Genomic DNA, 19,740 nt, shown 5'->3' on the forward strand with positions numbered 1-19,740 from the left:
TAACAGTGACGGGCTCAACAACAGTAACGCCAATAGTAACTATTCACCATCAACCGCGAGTTACTATTTTACTATTCATCACTAAGTCGATTCTGTAATGTCTTTCCGAACGGACTGCACCAATGGACTCGGCGTAATTTTCTCATCGTCGTGGTATATTTATTTTCAAAATATATCCACGGATCCGGTAAACCAGGCTCTGATACCACTTGTTAGGAACCAAGCTCTGGTACTAGTGTTTGGGCATCAGCTCTGATACCACTTGTTAGGGCCCGACAATAAAATTACGAGAATAATAACACAGCGGAAAATAGAAATATGACACACAGATTTATGTGGTTCACCCTTTAACTGTTAGGCTACGTCCACGGGACAAAAATCGAATAATTCTTCCACTATTAAAAATAGTAGGCTTACAAAGAGAGTAATACAAAATAGTGGCACTCAAAGTGTTTCCCAAAAACACCCTAATAATCTTCACTATTTTTCTCTCCTTCGTTTTAGGAACCCATCCTAAAACGGTAACACTCTCTCGCTACATTTTCTCTCTTCGTTCGGTGTGTGTATTGAGATGGCTGAGCCATCTCCTATTTATAGGAGATGGTGGACGCGTTAATTACACGTCCACCGAAATACAGGTAACCTACCAAAGAAATCTCTCATTTCCTTCTTTCCTTTTTCAACTACGTGTGGGTCCTATCACGTTTTCCATTCTTCGCTTTTTTTTCTTTCATTCAAAGCGTGTAGGTCCCACATGTCGGAGGGACCCACAACATGATTTATTTCAAGGCTGCTTTAAAAGCAACTGCACAAGCCAATTTTATCTTTTACAATGAGTAATGGGAGATGGAGATCATTATGCATTGAAATGAATGTGGACAGTGTCTCTGATGTCATGTTCTGTAAGTTTATAATTCAAAAAAGTGGAGAAATTGGTGAGTGGGTCTTTAACAGTTATGTCGTAATCTCCCTAAAAAAGCGAAACTTCAAAGGATCCTTCACTGTCTGCTTTAATTTCTGTCGTCTGAAATTTCCACTCATTGATCAACTTATCCACAACATATCCTGATGGAATATTGCTGAAATTTATGTCTGCCAATGTCATTTTCCTAAAACCTACCACTTCTGGTCCTGCCCAAATGATAATCCCTTTCACAGCAGGATGAGAATGGCTTTCCCTTAGTACTTGCTCCAGAAGCCAGATACTTCGCCTGCATCCAATCCAATAATTCAGAACCGATAAGAGTGACGATTTCTATTAATTTATTAAAAAAAACTTGGAACAATACGTACCTGATTTGGGCTGCTGGCAACATCTACTTCTGTGAGCCATATAGGTAGTCCTAAAGAAGCTAAAGTATCCAAGAAGCTCTAAGGTAAGCAAGATTTGGTTGATAAGAACCGCAATGTGCTTCCACACCAACCAGCTAAAATCCCTCTATTTCCGCAATAAGACAAAATTTCCTTTAATTTCCTAATATAATTTGCAGGATTTGCAACTCTGTCTCCGCTTTCTTCAATAGTATTATACTCATTCATAAACAACCTTGTTCCAGGATCAAGCTGATGAGCCACCGAAAAATACATAGCAGAGGTATCTTTGCCAAGCTTGTCCTCACAAAACCTGAAGTGTAAATTCTGATTCATTATACCCAAGCAATTAATTTCCCTTTATACCTTGAAACTACGGAGTTTATTCTTTTCTGTGCAGATACTCGTAATTGGTTAGGAGAAAGATTTTTAACCCATGATGGTTGGTGGCTTGGATCATCCCAAAATATGTTATGGCCTCGAATACGAATACCATGTGCTTGTGCGAATTTCACCATTGCATCCGCAACTGCATAATTTTCTCGACCTTGTACACTTTCTGTGCTGTACCATTTCATTTCATTTGTGAATGTTGTATACTTGAATCTTGAAGCAAACCAATTTTGATAATTTCTGTTGTTGATGATGACATTGTTCACGGCACATCCAAATGGGAAGCATGACCTGGTTTTTTTAATTTATACTATTGCACCCTCCATGGTTTTGTTGGGGTGTGATATTCGGAAGCGTACATTTCTCTTTCTTTCCTGCATATTTGAATTCAGAAATGAATTATATTGCATTTTCTATTGTCTCAAGGAAAATTTCACCAATAATAATTTGTTTTGTTACTTTTGAAAAAAAAAAACTTTTTTAAAACATTTTCTATATAACTCAATTTTTGTAATGTAGTTAAAATACTAAAACCAATAGGTGAAATCGCCCTCAGGCTATCAATAAAGTACGATAAGGTCACTTACCACTCCAATTAACATATTGTTGCATTTTAGTATTTGATAAATATGTCATTTTTTATCATCTTCTGAATGCTTTGGTCTTGGTGGGATGTCCATTCCTCCATTGTAAAAGGTTGTAAAGAGACACTGTCAACCCAAATTCCCATAGCTGTATCCTTGCTCTTGAAAAATAAGGAAAACCAAAATTATCAAAATATAAAACATTTGATTAAAATAAGGAAGTTTTAGTAATTTACACATTATATAATGGTCTTTATTAATTACCTCAAAAAGAATATCAGCGGGACCTGATGCAAAGTTTGTAAGTATACCACGTTTAAGAAAAGACCAGCATCCATCCATTGATGTAACTCTACCACCATGAATGAGCTCACCATTAGCTCTTCTAAACACAACAGCTACATCCTCACTTCCATTCTTGACTTGAACCCAGCTGAATGTTACATCAAACCTTTTCTTATAAAACTGTTATTCACTCAGAAAAAATTTGCCAGCAATATATAGGTGACAATAAATGGGGTTTAACTGGGGTTTTTTTCAGGAATTAATACTGAATAGGAACTTACCAGAGAAACTGTAGAGTTTTCCTTCCTCAAGCTGAACCTTCTGTGAGAAACTGCCTAGTGAATGTTTTCTGCTATGTGCAATAATATATCTGTTTCCATGATCCTCAGAAACTCCTTTAATTGATCCTTTACCAAATACAGTCCCACTCTCTACGCCATTAGTAAATTCTGGATTTGCCATTATTCCTCCTCCATATTGAGTTCTATGTGGCTCTTTCAGGCACTGCCCTAATAAAAATATTTCAATTTTTTAAATAATATATTTATATATTAAAATAAAAATATAATAAAACAGTATACTCTTATATAATACATTAAAATAAAAAATAATATATTTACCTTAAATTCTTTTAAAAAAGTATGAATTATAAATTATAATATATAAAACAGTTATACTCTTAATAATCACCATGGAAATTTTACTAAAGGTCAATATTTTATGAGCTAACCTCTTTCCTCTACCAACCCATCACCTGTCAGCAACCGTTATTAGCTGCTATGAAAAGCTACAATCACTGGATTTTATTCTTGGTTATACATTTTACACTAGAATTCTAGATAAGTGATAATAAATCTCCATTCTATACAAATATGGTCAGATATTAAGTGGAGATTACTCTAGGGAACTAGCAACATTTTATAAATATGTTTTATTCTCGGAGTTTGGAACTTACGTATAAAATTCTGTATCCATTTATTTCATAGTGATATTTATTTTTAGTTGAATTGAATTAATGATCAGTTATTTGATTATTGTGGATCTGCCATGAAAAATATAATAAGCAAAAAATGGTATGTATTTGGGCTCATAATTCCCTGGTCAAGTGCCTGTCTCTTCCAATAAGATATTTTAGATACACCAGAAATTTAAAAAAAAAAAAAAAAAAGCAAAAATGTTAGAACTATCTATAAAAAATAAGAAACAAAATATTTTCTTGCGTCAGTTGTTGCAGAATAGTCGTAGGACAAAGCTTTAATCCAATGCCCTCCAACCATTAAAGCAGGAATATATAAACAAGCTTCCAATTGCTTGATGACATCCAGAGAAGAGACAGAGAAAGAGAAGAGAACCTGAAAATAGAAAAAGGCATAAGAGCACCCATACATAAGCTTCCAATGATGTCCTCATCTTTGCAAAACACTAGCAGTAGCATACAAGCATTTCCGGAAATAAATCCTACGATGTTATTGAGAGAAGATAGAGTTGCAAAGATTTATATCCAATAGTAAGAGATCTTATTAGAATGATATTAGGGTCAATAATTAGAAAATTACAAGATTATACTCTTGATATGATATTCACCAAATGCCACACTATTATAGTATGGATTGTAAGATCATGTCCTTAATATGGTATTGCTCAAATCTCACATTATTGTAGAAAATATTGCATTTATTTTACATATTTTCCTTTCCTATTTTTATCTCTCCTTACTTGCAAATCGGATTGGTTCAGTGTACCTGAAAATATGAATTTCTATTTTTGGTCTTAGTTTGACCTTTTTCATCAGAAAACTGAATAGGTTGAAATAAATAAAGTATAGCCAATCAATTGTGATCTGATTGATCTTCCTATCTCTCGTAGAAGACGTAGAAAGTGGGAGGTCTCGATTTCGAGTCCTCTCCATCACAAAAGTTATCACCGATTTGGTGAATATTATTCAAAAGGGAGGGTTGGCCCTTACACCTACTGTATAGCCTACAATGTTATTTCAGCCTATTGGACTTTCCATATATATAAAAAAAAAGTATCATTTGATCGGTTTAAATTTTTAGTTTGAATTAAAAAATCAAATTGAATTGATGTTATTTCCGTCAATTTGGTTTAATTCCTTTAAAAAGGTAAAAATTGTAATATCAACTATTTTAGTTGCATTGGATTTATTTATCTTAAAATCGAATTCGATTTGATTCAAATCATATTTATTTATTTAGTTCAATTATATTCAATCCAGTAGGAATTGAAATGCTTTTGGGATTCATTTTAAATTTCACATTTTCATGATCTGATAATGTCAATATAAATTTAATTAAGTTCTTCTGGGTCTTATTCCCTCCTTTGCATTTAAAAAAAAATTAAGTTAGGTGAGCGTTTCAAATATAATTAATTTACCAAGTTTACTCTTCACTTTGAAAAAAAATTAATTAAAAATATAAAACTTATTTACAAATATTTTTTTGAAAGGTATTTACAAATATTTTAAATATAATTATATCTGGAGTTTATAAATTAAAATATATAATCTAAGGGTGGCAAAGCAAAAACTGTTAAAATCATAGGAAGATCTACTTTTGATATTAAAATTAACCTTAATTTATTCTTCAATTAAATGAAATAGTGTTTCATATAACTCAAAAAAAAAAACTCTTTCAATATTAAAGTTAGAGTATAATTAAATGGAACAATTTGAACCCTTTTTAATTTTATCCGTAAATACTAAATAATTATGACAATTAACTATTTAGTCCCTCGCTTAATTGCAAAAAAGGAAATTTAAAGACCTTACTGTGGTTTTGAAACCAATATAGGGATGTGGTAGTAATTTCAATGAAATTTCAGAGACTAAATAATTAATGAAATACTATATCGTTGTTTCAATCAATTTTCCCATCAATTATGGTAAAAAAATTATATTCCTTTGGTTTGGATCATCTTAGCCTTGCCTTTCGGAAAAGAAGAAAAATAAACACCGGAATTGAAAACGAAAGGTGAATGTTTCGGAAAAAAGAAAATCAATTTATTGATTTATATCAAAGGTTGCTTTCCAAGCAACTATACAAGCCAAAGTTTATTTTTTAACGAGTAATTCAAAGATGGCGTCAGAAAGCATTGACATGAACCTGAAGAGTGTCTCTGATGTCATGTTCTGTAAGTTTATAATTCAAATAAGTGGAGGAATTGGTGAATTGATCTTTAATAGTTATGTCGTAATCTCCATGAAAAAGTGAAACTTCAAAGGATCCTTCACTATCTGCTTTAATTTCTGTAGTCTTAAATTTCCACTCATTAAGCAACTTATCCACAACATCTCCTGATGGTGTGTTCTTGAAATTTATGTCTGCCAATGTTGTATCAGCAGGACCTGCTGCTGCTGGTAGTGCCCACATGATAATCCCTTTCACACCAGGATGAGAGTGCCCTTCCCTTAGAACTTGCTCCAAATGCCATGCCTGCACCCAAAGGAAAAATAAGATTTAAGATTGTTAACTTTTTACAAAATCCTATCTCAACCCCCTAAAAGCTACTTAAAAACATGCTGTCAAAAATTGTCGAACACAACCCGTAACATGTGGTCGAACACAGTCGGTAAACATGTTGTCGAACACGTATGGCCTAATGCCAGTAAAGTACTAAGTATTCGCTTCATTAATGAGAGAGTGTCTAACCACTCATTCCAATCCTGGTAACTAACGTTTATATATATATATATATATATATATATATATATATATATTTGGACTATCTCTAATAATTAATTGAAAAACTTGGTAGAATACCTGATTTGGGCTTCCTTTGACATCTACTTCTGTAAGCCATATAGGCCATCCTGTGGAAGCTAAAGTATCCAAAGAAGCTCTCATGTAAGCAAGATTTGGTTGATTAGGACCAAAATGCCCTTCCAGACCAATTGCTGCTGAAACCCCATCATTTCCCCGATAAGACAAGATTTCCTTAAATTTCCTTATATAATTTGCAGGATTTGCCGTTCCATCTCCACTTTCTTCAATAGTGTTGTACTCATTCATAAACAACGTTGTTCCAGGATCAAGCTGACGAGCTAAAGCAAAGTACACAGCAGAAGCATCTTTGCCAAGCTTATCCTCAAAAAAGCTGAAGTGTAAGTTCTCATTCATTACATCCCAAGCAATTAATTTCCCTTTATATCTTGAAACTACAGATCTTATTCTTTTCGCTGCAGCTACTCGTAATTGGTCAGGAGAAAGATTTTTTACCCAATCCATTTGGTATTTGGGATCATCCCAAAAAATGTTATGGCCACGAACATGAATACCATTTGCTTCTGCAAATTTTAGCATTGCATCTGCATCTGCATAATTTTCACGACCTTGTACATTTTCTGTACTGTACCACTTCATTTCGTTGACGAATGTTGTATACTTGAATCTTGAAGCAAACCAATTTTGATAATTTTTGTTGTTAATGATGACATTGTTCATGGCACATCCAAATGGGAAGCTTGGCCTGGTTTGTTTTATTGATACTATTGCACCTTCCATGGTTTTGTTGGGGTGTGATAATTGGAACTTTACTTTTCTTTTTCTTTCCTGCACATTTGAATTCAGAATTAGATATTGTTGAATTTTCTTAAAGAGAATTTCACTACTAAAAATGCATTTATCTCCAGAAAATAACTTAGCTTGAGTGATGAAAGTGTATTTTTTTTTGTTTTTCAAATAAAATAAATTTCTGTTATTTGGCTGCAATATTGAAAATTAATTAAAAGAGTATTAAAATTTTTAATTTGTAAAACTAAATGATTAAAATTATAAAAATTCATATTTCAAAAATTAACAGTTAAATATAAAAAAATACATAAAAATAATAAATTATTTTCCCTTTTTTTATTGAGAATGAATTATTTTTCCTTTTTAGTAATTGATAAGTATATCATTTTTGATTACCTTGTGAATGCTTTGATCTTGGTGGGATCTCCATTGCTCCATTGTAAAAGGTTGTAATGAGACACTGTCAACCCAAATTTCCAAATCTGTATTGTTGCTCTGCAATAAGAAGGAAACCAAAATTATCAAATATAAAACAGTTGATCAAAAATTAAAAAATAAATAAAGCAAAAAATCAGGGAGGTTTTAGTAATTTATCCATTATATTATGGTCCTTGTTAATTACCTTAAACAGAATATCAGCAGGACCTGATGAAAAGTTTGCAACTATACCACCTTTAAGAAAAGACCAGCATCCATCCATTGCTGTAACTCTACCACCAGGAATTAGCTCCCCACTAGCTCTTCTAAAAACAACAACTACATTCTCACTTCCATTCTTGACTTGAACCCAAGCTGAGTATCACATCAATCAAGATTTACTTAAACCTTTCCATATAAAACTATTATTCAATCAGAAAAAATTAGCCAGCAATATTTTTTACAGAAGAGGAAAATGATTGTTAAGGCTTGATTTAATTAATACTGAATAGGAACTTACCAGAGAAACTGTAGATTTTTCCTTCCTCAAATTGAACTTTCTGTGAGAAACTGTCTAGTGAATGTGTTCTGGTATGTGCAATAATGTATCTGTTTCCATCCTCAGAAACTCCTCCTTTAATTGCTCCTTTACCAAACACACTCCAACCCTCTATGCCATTAGTAAATTCTGGATTTGCTATTATCCCTCCTCCGTATTGAGCTCTTTGTGGCTCTTTCAGGCACTGCTCAAATAAAAATATTTCATTTCCTTAATTAAATTGCCGTAAAAATAAGCAAAAGTGGTAAATCTTTTGTCTGTCTAGTGAGACAGATATTTCTGATATTACCAAAAAAAAAAAAGAAAACGAAAGAAAATATTTTCTTGCCTCAGTTGTTGCATAATAGTCATAAGATAAAGCTTGAATCCCATGCCCTGAAGATAGAAAAAGGCATAAGAGGACTAATACATAAGCTTCTGGTGATGTCCCCATTTCCTGAAATAACGTTACAGTTAAAAAGATTATATTCATTAAACAAGAGTAAAATATATAGATAAGCAATTAATATGATGCTTGAGTTTGTCCTGAGGAGAAGGAATGAAATATTTAAGGCCTTCTTTCGGTTCCGAATCATACAGAAGAAATGAAATATAACTCCAAATCATATACATAGGCTTTTGGAGTGGATTTGAGGATAAAATATAATTTCAATTCATACAAATTTGTTATTTTTCTTCCAGCGGAACACATGAAGGTTTTCACAAAACCAAAACAAAGAATACAATGAACGAACATAAAAAAGGCAAACCTTAGTCCCAAATTAGTTCGGATGGATTGTATGAATTCTTTTGTTTCTAATATCCGCTCTGATCAAATTAATATCAAAACGAAGCAAAATGGATGTACGAAATAGATAGATAGTGTGTCCTATCTCTTCTTATCTATGCATTCTCCAAACATGAAATTTACTTGGAGTTATATATAGGAGTCTTCGGAACTCAAATTCCAAAATTGAATTAAAATTTATTTGATTCGTTAATTTTCTAATATAAACTTTATCAATATTTGGAAATAACTATATTTATGTTATTGATATTTCTAAACTTTCTTTACTAGTATTTTGTTCTTTATTACATGCTAAACCAAAAAAAGAAAGAAAGAAATACATTCCATAAGATTTCTCTCCTTTCATTTTATTCCTCGAGGAAATTTGAAAAATGGAAGTTATATATATATATATATATATATATATATATATATATTGTGTGTGTGTCTCTGTATTGACATTTATTTATTTAGTTGTTGTTTTCAATTTTTTTTAAATGCACTGCATGATTTTTTAATTTTTGGATCTTCGAAGATTTTGTAGTGCTTCTAATTTTTAAAATGAATTTATTTAAGTGTTGGGATTCTTATATTAATTATGAATATTGGAAGAGAATAATTAATTTCAACTAAAGATTTTTTTTCCCTTCAAACTTAGTGTGTTTTTCCTCTTTTAATAATGTTAGCTATTATGTTTAGATAAAAGTCTAATTTTTTATTTAGTAATTCATGATTTTTAAGTAATGTATTACTTTCAATAATAGCCCACTCAAAACGATAAATGAAATTATTTTTCCTAAAAAAAAAATTTTCATTTATTTTTCATAATGTAGGCACTTAAATGCCATTATTGACATCCAAAATGTTTAAAAAATATTTGATCATTCATATCGTAATCTATGAGATAATATAATCACAATTAATATTTTTAACACAGATTTACAAATGAATATGTGTGTGAGTATATATATGAGTTATGAGAAAATGAGTATCAGTAATTAGGAAATCCGTTCGTCTTTTAACGACCATGGAACCAAGTAACCCTACTAGCTCCTCAAGCGGGGCAGTGCCACAAAATATAGGAGTCCAATTTAACATATATAATATATATTATAAAATATACAATATAAGTTATTAATTTATTCAATAAAATTTAGATTTAAATAGAAAATTAATATCATCAATTAAAATTAAATTATTTTTATTTTTTCAAAAAATCAAAAGAATCTTTAATGATATTTTTATCAATCCACAAATTAGTAGTGGCATCTTTTGCAATCTTAAGTTCCGTTTGTTTTCGTAAAATAATTTGCAGAAAAATATTTTTCATAATTTTCCGTTGTTTGCAGGAAAATAGGAAAATAAATCAACGAAAAATATTTTTCTAGTCAAAGAAAAATCAAGTCATTTTTAAGGAAAATGACTTCTCGTTCTCAAGAGCATAAAATATTTTTCGGACTTTAACAAATTTATTATAATTTTATAAATCTATATTTTTTTTAATTTACTAATCATTGGTAGTCATTACCATCACTCACTGCTCGCCACTACCACCGTTCATCGTTCACCACTATCGATCACCAGCGACTTTTATACAATGAGTACATGCAAGTTAAAAAAAAGACTAATAAATATATATATAAGTCAATTAGCATCATATTAATTAATGTGTACAAATATTACACAAATATACGTTATATATAATAACATATTAATATTACTATATTGATATTATAAGATTTTCGTTTTCAATATAATATTAAGCAAAATAATTAATATGTTGGTAATATAACTTAGCTATCTTATTGGATGCTCAATCTGTCGTGCGATTTCACTTGCACACAGAACATGAATATAAATATATATATAATGCTGTTACTTTTTGCTTAAAAATTCAAATTTTTTCTTTGATTTTACAATTTAATTTTATTTACATAATTTTTTTTTAGAATAAAAAGAATAAAAGGAACAATGGGATGAGAAAATTCTTCAATCCAAATTGTTTCCTCCAAAACAGAAAAAGAAAACTTGGCAAGCTCATGAGCAACTTGGTTTTTCTTTCTATAAGCATGAAGACAAAGAAAAGAACTAAAGTTGCTAAATAACAATTTCTAGTACCATAATCAGTATTTCGAATTCAACAAGCATTGCAGCCCATAGAGCCTTTCGTAATACCAGATATTGACGTGTTAAGTGATAATTTATGTAGGTTTTAGTAATATGAATAAATTACTTACTTCATGGGTCTTATTGATAAGAGTAGTTATTTTTCTACTAATTTCAAAATAAATTATTTAAAAATAAATTAAATTTATGATTTTTTATTTATTGAATTAAAGTGTGTTAAATATAACTGATTAATTATAATGTTGGTTAATTTTAATGATATGAATAAAATTTTTAATTCATGAATTTTAATAATATGAATGGTTATTTTTATATTAATTTTAAAATAAATAAAAAATAATAGATAAACATAATAGATAAGTGTTGCAATCAAATATAGAAAATTCAAGTGATGATGGAACAATATTAAATTTCTTACAAAAATAATAAATAAACGATGAAATTAAATATAGAAAAATCAACATGTACTTGATAACTTTGAATGAAAGAATCAACCATATAATAATAATTGTCTCAAATTTACCATAAATAGCTTGTTATGTCTATATATAGCAAAGTATCCATCAAATGCCGACACTCTTCCTCTCACGAAGTACAAATCGATAGCAAAATTGAGACTTCATTTTTTTCCAAACTATAACTTTTTTTTTTTTTGAAAATATTTTCCTTTTATACTATCTACATTTTATTATATTAAAACAATATTTCATTTTTTTTATACTAACATGAATATAATAACTAAGTAATAATCATATTCAAAATATTATATCATATAAAAGTCAATAAAGTTTTTTAGATAAAATTATAATATCAATACAACTTTTAAATTCAATTTATAGATATACAAATATATATTATTAGGTTTACTTTTTAACTATTAATTAATATTAAAATATTTAATATTAGTATTAATTTTTAAGATAATATATATACGCACGCGCAATCATAAGTATATGGATGTATATATAATTAGATTTATTTCTAATATATTAGTAGTAATTTTTAAATATCTCTAAGATATTTATTATTTTATTAGTTATAGTTATTAATTGTTTAAATGTATCATATTAATTAAAATAGATAGTCATATTATTTTGATTAATTATAATATTTAAAATTTCGTTTATCTAAAAAATTAAATTAAAATATTAGCTATTTTAATTAATTCTTAATTAATTTAATTAATATAGATTATCTAAAATTTTAAATTAATATGATTATTCATTTCAATTAGTTAAATCTACATGTTAAATTTTATATTTTGCATGAAGGAACAATTTTGTTGGCCTAGGCATTTTTATTTTGTACATTATGAAGATTAATTGATACACAAATATAAAATATTATTGTTCATTAATTAATTTCAATTATTCAATCTCCTTTTTCGTTTCGTTTTTGATTATCTTAAAGCAAGTTTGTTTGCTTTCTTTTTGGTTATATTCATACTTTATGTAGGAATTATATTGAAAATTTTATTATTTGATGGAATTCCGGCTTTCGATTTTGTTACTGCTCACAAGGTACAAAATTTTATATCTTCATGCTCTCTCAGTCTCTCTATTATAAGTAATAACCCATTCATAAACTTTGACTTTTTACTCTTTTTTTTTTTTTTTTCCTATTGCAATTTTAAAAAATAGCACCAACACTATTAATTAAGAGTTTGGTCCAAACATTCTCATTCTTACAAATTAAATTTTTATGGATTAATTTTGAATAAGTAGACATTTAATGATTTATCCAACATTGTAACTATTTTTTCCCCTTTTAGGAGGCATTTGATTCCTGAAATTCAACATTTCTATGGAAAAATATTTTCTCGAGAAAGTAGATTTTCAGGAAAGTAAGTACAGGAAAGTTGAATTATCTTATTTGGGTCACCATAAAAATTTGTCAGGAAATTAAGATTATTGTTTTTATTTAAACTATAAGAAAGTTTTAAAAAAATATAATAAATTACACTATTACCCTTAGTTTAAATATGTTCTATTTACTTGATCTACAAAGATATTATAAAAATATTCTTAAGTATTAGCCATTGAAAGTTGTATAATACGACTCAGTAAAATAAAATATAAACATTATTCAAATTGGCCTTCATTCCCAAATTTACTAAGCAACTATATTAGTTTAAATACATTAATACATCATGAGTAAATATTTCGTAGTAAATCGTACATTGGTATATCTAGATAATACATAGAAACATATACCGAAACATTTTGGATTTCTTGAAAAATGATTCAACTGACGGAATTTGGTATGGCAAATTCATAGATTCAAGTCTCATATCTATCTTTAGAAGGGAAAGGGCTTAGAAGATGGTGTCAGAATGCATTGATATGAATCTGAACAGTGTCTCTGGTGTCATGTTCTGTAAGTTTATAATTCAAATTAGTCAAGGTATTGTTGAATGGGTCTTTAATAGTTATGTCATAATCTCCATGAAAAAGTGAAACTTCAAAGGATCCTTCACTGTCTGGTTTAATTTCTGTAGTTTTAAATTTCCACTCATCAATCAACTTATCCACAACATCTCCTGATGGAGTGTTCTTGAAGTCTTTGTCTGCTAAGGTAGTAACATTAAAACCTGCTATTGCTGGTCCTACAAACATGATAATCCCTTCCACACCAGGGTGAGAGTACCCTTCCCTTAGAACTTGCTCCATATACTCTGCCTGCATCCACAAGGAAAAAAGAGTATTAGTATGTACTCCCTCATTTCAATTTAACAGCAACATTTAATCTTTTCATAAGAATTAAGAAAATAATTGGAACACATAGATTTTTCAAAAAGAATGTCTAAATTATCTTTCTTAAAATTAAAAACTTTCTATTAATTTTGCTACAAAACACCTAATAAATATGGATAAAATTGAAAAAACAATAATTAATATACTCTCAAAGTCCTATATAAGCGTGGAACGTAAAGTGCTCATTTGCTGCTATAAAAGTGGAACGGAGAGAGTATTTCTTTTTAGTGAAAGAGAGATTAGGGATTCCAGAGTTCAAAATCCTGAGAGAAAATTAATACCCTATGACAGATTGTTATAAATATTTGATTTTAAATGACAATGGTAATATTTCTAGAGCTTATAATGTTACTATTACACTTCCTTTTAGACTATTTCTAATAATTTGTTTTGAAAAACTTGAAAGATGTATACCTGATTTGGGCCTCTGCGAACATCTACTTCTGTGAGCCATATAGGCAGTCCTGAGGAAGCTAAAATATCCAAAGAAGCTCTCATGTAAGCAAGATTTGGTTGGTCAGAACCAAAATGCCCTTGCACACCAATTCCTGCTAAAATCTTTTCATTTCCAGGATAAGACAAGATTTCCTGAAATTTTCTAATATAATTTACAGGATTTGCAGCCTCATCTCCACAATTTTCAATAGTATTATATTCATTCATAAACAACATTGTTCCAGGATCAAGCTGATGAGCTAAAGCAAAGTACACAGAAGAAGCATCTTTGCCAAGCTTATCCTCAAAAAAGCTGAAGTGTAAGTTCTCATTCATTACATCCCAAGCAATTAATTTCCCTTTATATCTTGGAACCACAGAATTTATTCTTTTGGCTGCAGATTCTCTTAATTCGTCAGAAGAAATATTTTTTACCCACTCGGGTTGGTATTTAGGATCATCCCAGAAAATGTTATGGCCGCGAATACGAATATCATTTTCTTCTGCGAATCTTACCATTGCATCTGCAACAGTATAATTTTCATAACCTCGCATTTTTTCTGTGCTGTACCATTTCATTTCGTTAGTGAATGTTGTGTACTTGAATCTTGAAGCAAACCATTTCTGATAATCTTTATTTTCAATGATGAAATGATTCATGCCACATCCAAATGGGAAGCTTGACTTGCTTTGTTTTATTGATACTATTGCACCTTCCATTGTAGTCTTGTTGGAGTTTGTTATTTGGAATCTTAACTTGCTCTTTCTTTCCTGCGCATTTGAATTCATGATTCAATTGAATTGACTTTCTCAAAGTGGATTTCACAGTTCTGTTTCTTTTTTTTTGGAAAGTAAGTCAACTTTTGAAAATATTTTCATTGAAACATTATTATTCAAATAACGCATTTTCTATGATTTGGTTGTAATATTAAAAATAACTACCTTGTGAATGCTTTGATCTTGGTGGGATCTCCATTGCTCCATTGTAAAAGGTTGTAAAGAGACATTGTCAACCCAGATTTCAACTGCTGTATTATTGCTCTTCAATAATAAGGAAAAACAAATTATCAAATATAAAACAGTTGATTAAAAACAAATAAATAAAGAAAACCTCAGGGAGGTTTTAGAAATTACCTCAAATAGAATATCAACAGGACCTGATGAAAAATTTGCAATTGTACCACCTTTAAGCAAAGACCAGCAACCATCCATTGCTATAACTCTACCACCATATATTAGCTCCCCACTAGCTGTTCTAAAAACAACAGCTACATTCTCACTTTCATTCTTGACTTGAACCCAAGCTGAATGTTCATTAATCAAGATTCGCTTAAACCTTTTTTTCAAAAAAAAAAAAAAAAAGATAGAGAAAAATGATTGTTTTTAAGGTTTGATTTAATAAAATATTGAATAGGGACTCACCAGAGAAACTGTAGAGCTTTCCTTCCTCAAAATGAACCTTCTGTGAGAAACTGTCTAGTGAATTTGTTCTGCTATGTGCAATAATATATTTGTTCCTATTCTCAGAAATTCCTTCTTTAATGGCTCCTCTACCAAACACACTCCAACTATCTATTCCATCAGTAAATTCTGGATTTGCTATTATTCCTCCTCCATATTGAGCTCTTTTTGGCTCTTTCAAGCACTGTTCAAATAGAAAAAATATTTCAATAATATGAACATAATAATAACCAAAATGGTAAATCCATAAGTTAGTAATTGTAAGAACATTTTGTCTGTAAAAATAATATGAAACTAATTATTTTCTTGCCTCAGTTGTTGCAGAATAGTCATAAGAGAAAGCTTGAATTCTATGCCCTGCAATAGTTAAAGTATAATATAGATACAAAAAAAGCTTCTAATTGCTTGTTCATATTCAGAAGAGGGACAGAGATAGAAGGGAACCTGAAGAGAGAAAAAGGCATAAGAGCACCAACACATAAGCTTCTAGTGACGTTCTCATATCTTCGCAAAACACTAGCATATACGAGAATTTCCTGAAACAAATAATAATCTGAAAGAGTATATATAATATGTTGTTTGGGTTTGTCCTGAAATAAGTAGAGATTGCCTAACATTACAAACATGAAATCTTCATAAAAAATGTTAATTTAAGGTCTTCTTTGGTGGGTGAATGATGAAATTAGGAATATTGAAATTTTGATTCCATAAAATAGAATAGTTTGCTTTAAATAAAATTTGTTTTATATATTCTGAAAATATTTATCTCATATATAAATTAGTGCACATTTATAATTTCAATCACATTATGAAATTTAAAAACTATGACTAAAATTAAACTAAAACTAAAAACTATATGCTTATTTAAATATTTGTTTATCAAAAAATTTTTAAAAAAAATAATCATTGCCAATCAGGTGGTGATCTGGTTAAATAAGAAGACAAATGTTGCGAGTTCGAGTTCTCTCAATCACTCTTGTATTCACCAATCTAGTAAATCAATGAGAGGGTTACCCCTGTTATGTAGCCGCAGTGTTATTTCGACTTATGAAGCCTCTAATGAATTAAAAAAAAATAGTCATTTTGGAATTGAAACGTGGAATATATATCATTTTTAGGGCTTTGGAGTGGATTGAAGGGAAAGTATAAGTCCAAATGATACAATTTTTGTTATTTTCCTTTCAATGTAACACATGAAGGTATATATTGAGAAAAAGAAACCTAACAATACAATGAATGAACATAAAAAAACACAATAAACAAAGTAATAATAGAAAAGAAATGCCAAACTTAGACACTGTTTGTTTAATCACTGAAACTTACAAGTCTTCCTTTGTAGTCCCGTGAAAGTTATTTGGAGTTATATATGTAGAAGTCTTGAGAGTGCTGCACTATCTAACTTGAAAGGACTTATAATTGATTTGATTGATGTTAATTGTGTCATTATATATGGAAACTAAAGAATTGGGATTCCTTTTTTTTTTTTTTTTTTTTTTTTTTTTTGCAATTTAGAATATGATCACAAGAATGAAAAAATCATAAAGAAAGTTGTTTGCAAATATCAACAATATAAAGATATTTTTTTTAGTACTATGGAACGAAGTTTCAACCTAAATTTATTTTCAGATTGTAACGTACTTACCACTAAATTATACTTTGACGTCTCAATACAAGATAGTTATTTCGAAGTATTGATAGTAATAGTTTCCATGTATTATTATTATTATTACTACATTTTAATTAGTATATAATATAATAATTAATTTTTAAAAAATTGGAATAAAAAGTTGACAACTTTAAAAGCTTTTAATAATTTTAAATGGTAAAAAAAATTTTTCCACCTTCAATTAAGATAGAGAACTATGATGTTTTTTTTCTTTTTTTGAAAATTAGAGAAAAAAATTCGAACCTATATTTATTATCAGGTCCTAAATTATTTACTATTGGACGATGGTGTGAGTATGGATTAGATATTTAGGTTGTATATATATTATTATTCCAATTAATTTGTAACTGTACATATGGTTTAGGTACATATGCCTAATTAACGACCAAAATGGTTCACTTGGAAAAAGAAGTTTATCTGTCCATGTCCTTTCTTCCAACCTTATTTCTTTTCATAGGAAATAAAAGAGGAACTTTTATGTTCTTTGTTGTGCAATCCACGTGGAATTCAAATATATGTTAAAAATCAACGGTTACTGGTGACTTGGTGGGTGGCACCTTGTGCAGAGTTTTAGAAAAAGATTTATAGCACCCAATAAATAAACTTAATATTCAAGCACAATTTTACTTTAATATGACATTTAGCTTATATATATATATAATTACCGGTATCCGGACATTAGCTTAGTTACGATTAAGACTCTTCGCTCCTCCTTACAGATGTGTTTAGTGGGATCGAAAGCCGAAAACTCTTTCCATATATCTAGCCCGCGTTGTTAATTGAACCACTATCCTTGGGTAATTTATAATATATACTTAATAATATTGAAAAAGAAATTCTTATAAATATTAATTAGACCAAGCACGTGAGTACCAATCAATTTAAAAATAAAAACAAATATATCACTACCTATTAAAGACAAAAAATGAACATACAAAGTTGTAAACTTTATACATATAAGACTATTTTCACTGCTTTTTTGTTCTCGTTTACTGATTTAAGTCACAGCATTGTAAAAGAAATTCATATTTGGCCCCTTGTAACGCTAGTCATTGCAACAAGGTGAATCCTATACATAGATAGAGGGTAGAGAATACATTATATTATGACTTTATTTATTTATACGAATGGATATTAATTGTAGAAAATAGAAATTCATAAATTTGTAGAGCAAAAAGTTAATTATGAGTAACTATATATAAAAGAATTTAAAAAACAAAAAGCGTTCTCTAATTTAATTTCTTCAAATTAGAAATTTAAATTAAAAATAATAAAAATTTTAAGAATAATAAAATTCCACATATCGTCTATTGTGCCACATTATCAAACGCGTTTCAACATAGATATAGATATTATGTGATAATTTTTGAAATCCATTTAATTCACTTTGATTTGAATTCCAGCAAGGTATGTTTGGACGAAATAATCTATAATGAGTCAAAATAAACTTATAAATAAGGAAAACTTATCATTTATAATTTAATTTTCAGTATTGCAATTCAATCAATAAGGTGGAAAGCAATTGCTCTTGAGTGTATCCTAAAAAAATGTATTAGTCTAATAATGAATTATTAGATTCTTAACTACTATTTACATTCTAAGAAAAGACTAAAAAAGACAATAGTTTAATTAATAAAATTATCAAATTTATAGTTCATATGTAAAGTCAATTAATTTTAATCGAGTCAAATTATAAGCATAAAGATTAGAAGTCTAATTTTATAGCATTAATAAAACAGAACTTTCCATTTCAAAAACAAAATGAAAAATGTTGATATATGTTAGTTGATATCTGATAGAATATAAACATAGGGATTTAACCGTAATTTGTATATAATATCTAATTATGTTTTAAAATTAAATATTATTATTCGGATAGAATCATAATAAGATTAAGAGATCTTATTCATGTTTCTTCATGAATATGTATTTAAAGGACTCCAGCTACAACTCTAATAAAGGGTCTTTCTAGCTATATATAAGGAGATCAAACTCTATATTCAGGTATTAATACAATATCTCATTGAATTACAACTATTTATTTTTCTCTTACTGACTTAAACATCAGAGTGGTTTCAACCCTAAAATCCTTCTTTTCTCTCCCTTTTTCATCCATATCTTGTAGTTTTCTACGTAAGCGCTATAGATAGATTTTTTTAAATTTATAAAATTTATATAAAAAAAAAAATAGTGGACCAAGTCAATTAGAAATCGTTTGCATTGGATGTAGCTCAATCCCATTTTCCTTATAGTGGACCAAGCATGAAGGCACCATTTTTGTACGAAATGGTGAATTGGGTTATCAGGATCATAGCACCATTGAGATATGTAGGGCAAGTGGAAGAGTGACTTAGGGCATTTATTATTTTGAGAAACCGCATTAAAAATAGTGGAATATGTAACCTTTTTTTTTCTAAATAAAGTATATACTCCAATATCCCACTTTAACATTTT

General features: G+C 29.2%; 2 protein-coding genes and 1 pseudogene across 3 annotated transcripts; all 3 read right to left on the reverse strand.

The window, feature by feature from the left end:
- Positions 1–547: 547 nt before the first annotated feature.
- LOC119370301 (endo-1,4-beta-xylanase 5-like pseudogene) lies at positions 548–3,035 on the reverse strand (annotated as a pseudogene).
- Positions 3,036–5,534: 2,499 nt separating this feature from the next.
- Positions 5,535–8,918, reverse strand: LOC105650784 (endo-1,4-beta-xylanase 5-like). The gene is made up of 7 exons (XM_089723124.1): positions 8,828–8,918; positions 8,407–8,514; positions 8,040–8,262; positions 7,725–7,894; positions 7,499–7,597; positions 6,353–7,141; positions 5,535–6,025 (listed from the first exon to the last, which is right to left on the reverse strand). Exons 2-7 carry the CDS (start codon positions 8,509–8,511, stop codon positions 5,675–5,677), a joined length of 1,737 nt encoding a protein of 578 aa, XP_089579250.1. The 5' UTR covers positions 8,512–8,514; positions 8,828–8,918; the 3' UTR covers positions 5,535–5,674.
- Positions 8,919–13,039: 4,121 nt separating this feature from the next.
- Positions 13,040–16,299, reverse strand: LOC105650785 (endo-1,4-beta-xylanase 5-like). Of its 2 annotated transcripts, XM_012237739.4 has the most exons (7): positions 16,065–16,299; positions 15,931–15,977; positions 15,582–15,804; positions 15,294–15,463; positions 15,102–15,200; positions 14,139–14,930; positions 13,040–13,649 (listed from the first exon to the last, which is right to left on the reverse strand). In XM_012237739.4, the coding sequence occupies exons 1-7, from the start codon at positions 16,141–16,143 to the stop codon at positions 13,299–13,301; spliced, it is 1,761 nt and encodes a 586-aa protein (XP_012093129.1). In that variant the 5' UTR covers positions 16,144–16,299; the 3' UTR covers positions 13,040–13,298. The 2 variants fall into 2 exon arrangements, with proteins under 2 accessions (XP_012093129.1, XP_020532391.1); XM_020676732.3 differs by lacking the exon at positions 15,931–15,977.
- Between the last annotated feature and the right edge of the window lie 3,441 nt (positions 16,300–19,740).

This window comes from Jatropha curcas, chromosome 6 (assembly GCF_041381405.1).
Source record: "Jatropha curcas cultivar XTBG-Jc1 chromosome 6, XTBG_Jcur_1.0, whole genome shotgun sequence".
Classification (NCBI taxonomy): domain Eukaryota; kingdom Viridiplantae; phylum Streptophyta; class Magnoliopsida; order Malpighiales; family Euphorbiaceae; genus Jatropha; species Jatropha curcas.

Coding starts and splice junctions, on each gene's coding strand:
- LOC105650784 (XM_089723124.1), bottom strand. CDS start 8,511: ATGGGGACATCACCAGAAGCTTATGTATTAGTCCTCTTATGCCTTTTT. Junction 8,263..8,406: donor ACTATTATGCAACAACTGAG/GCAAGAAAATAT, acceptor TTATTTGAGCAG/TGCCTGAAAGAGCCACAAAG. Junction 6,026..6,352: donor TCAAAGGAAGCCCAAATCAG/GTATTCTACCAA, acceptor CTTTGGGTGCAG/GCATGGCATTTGGAGCAAGT.
- LOC105650785 (XM_012237739.4), bottom strand. CDS start 16,143: ATGCTAGTGTTTTGCGAAGATATGAGAACGTCACTAGAAGCTTATGTG. Junction 14,931..15,101: donor AAGATCAAAGCATTCACAAG/GTAGTTATTTTT, acceptor TCAAATGCGCAG/GAAAGAAAGAGCAAGTTAAG. Junction 13,650..14,138: donor TTCGCAGAGGCCCAAATCAG/GTATACATCTTT, acceptor TTGTGGATGCAG/GCAGAGTATATGGAGCAAGT.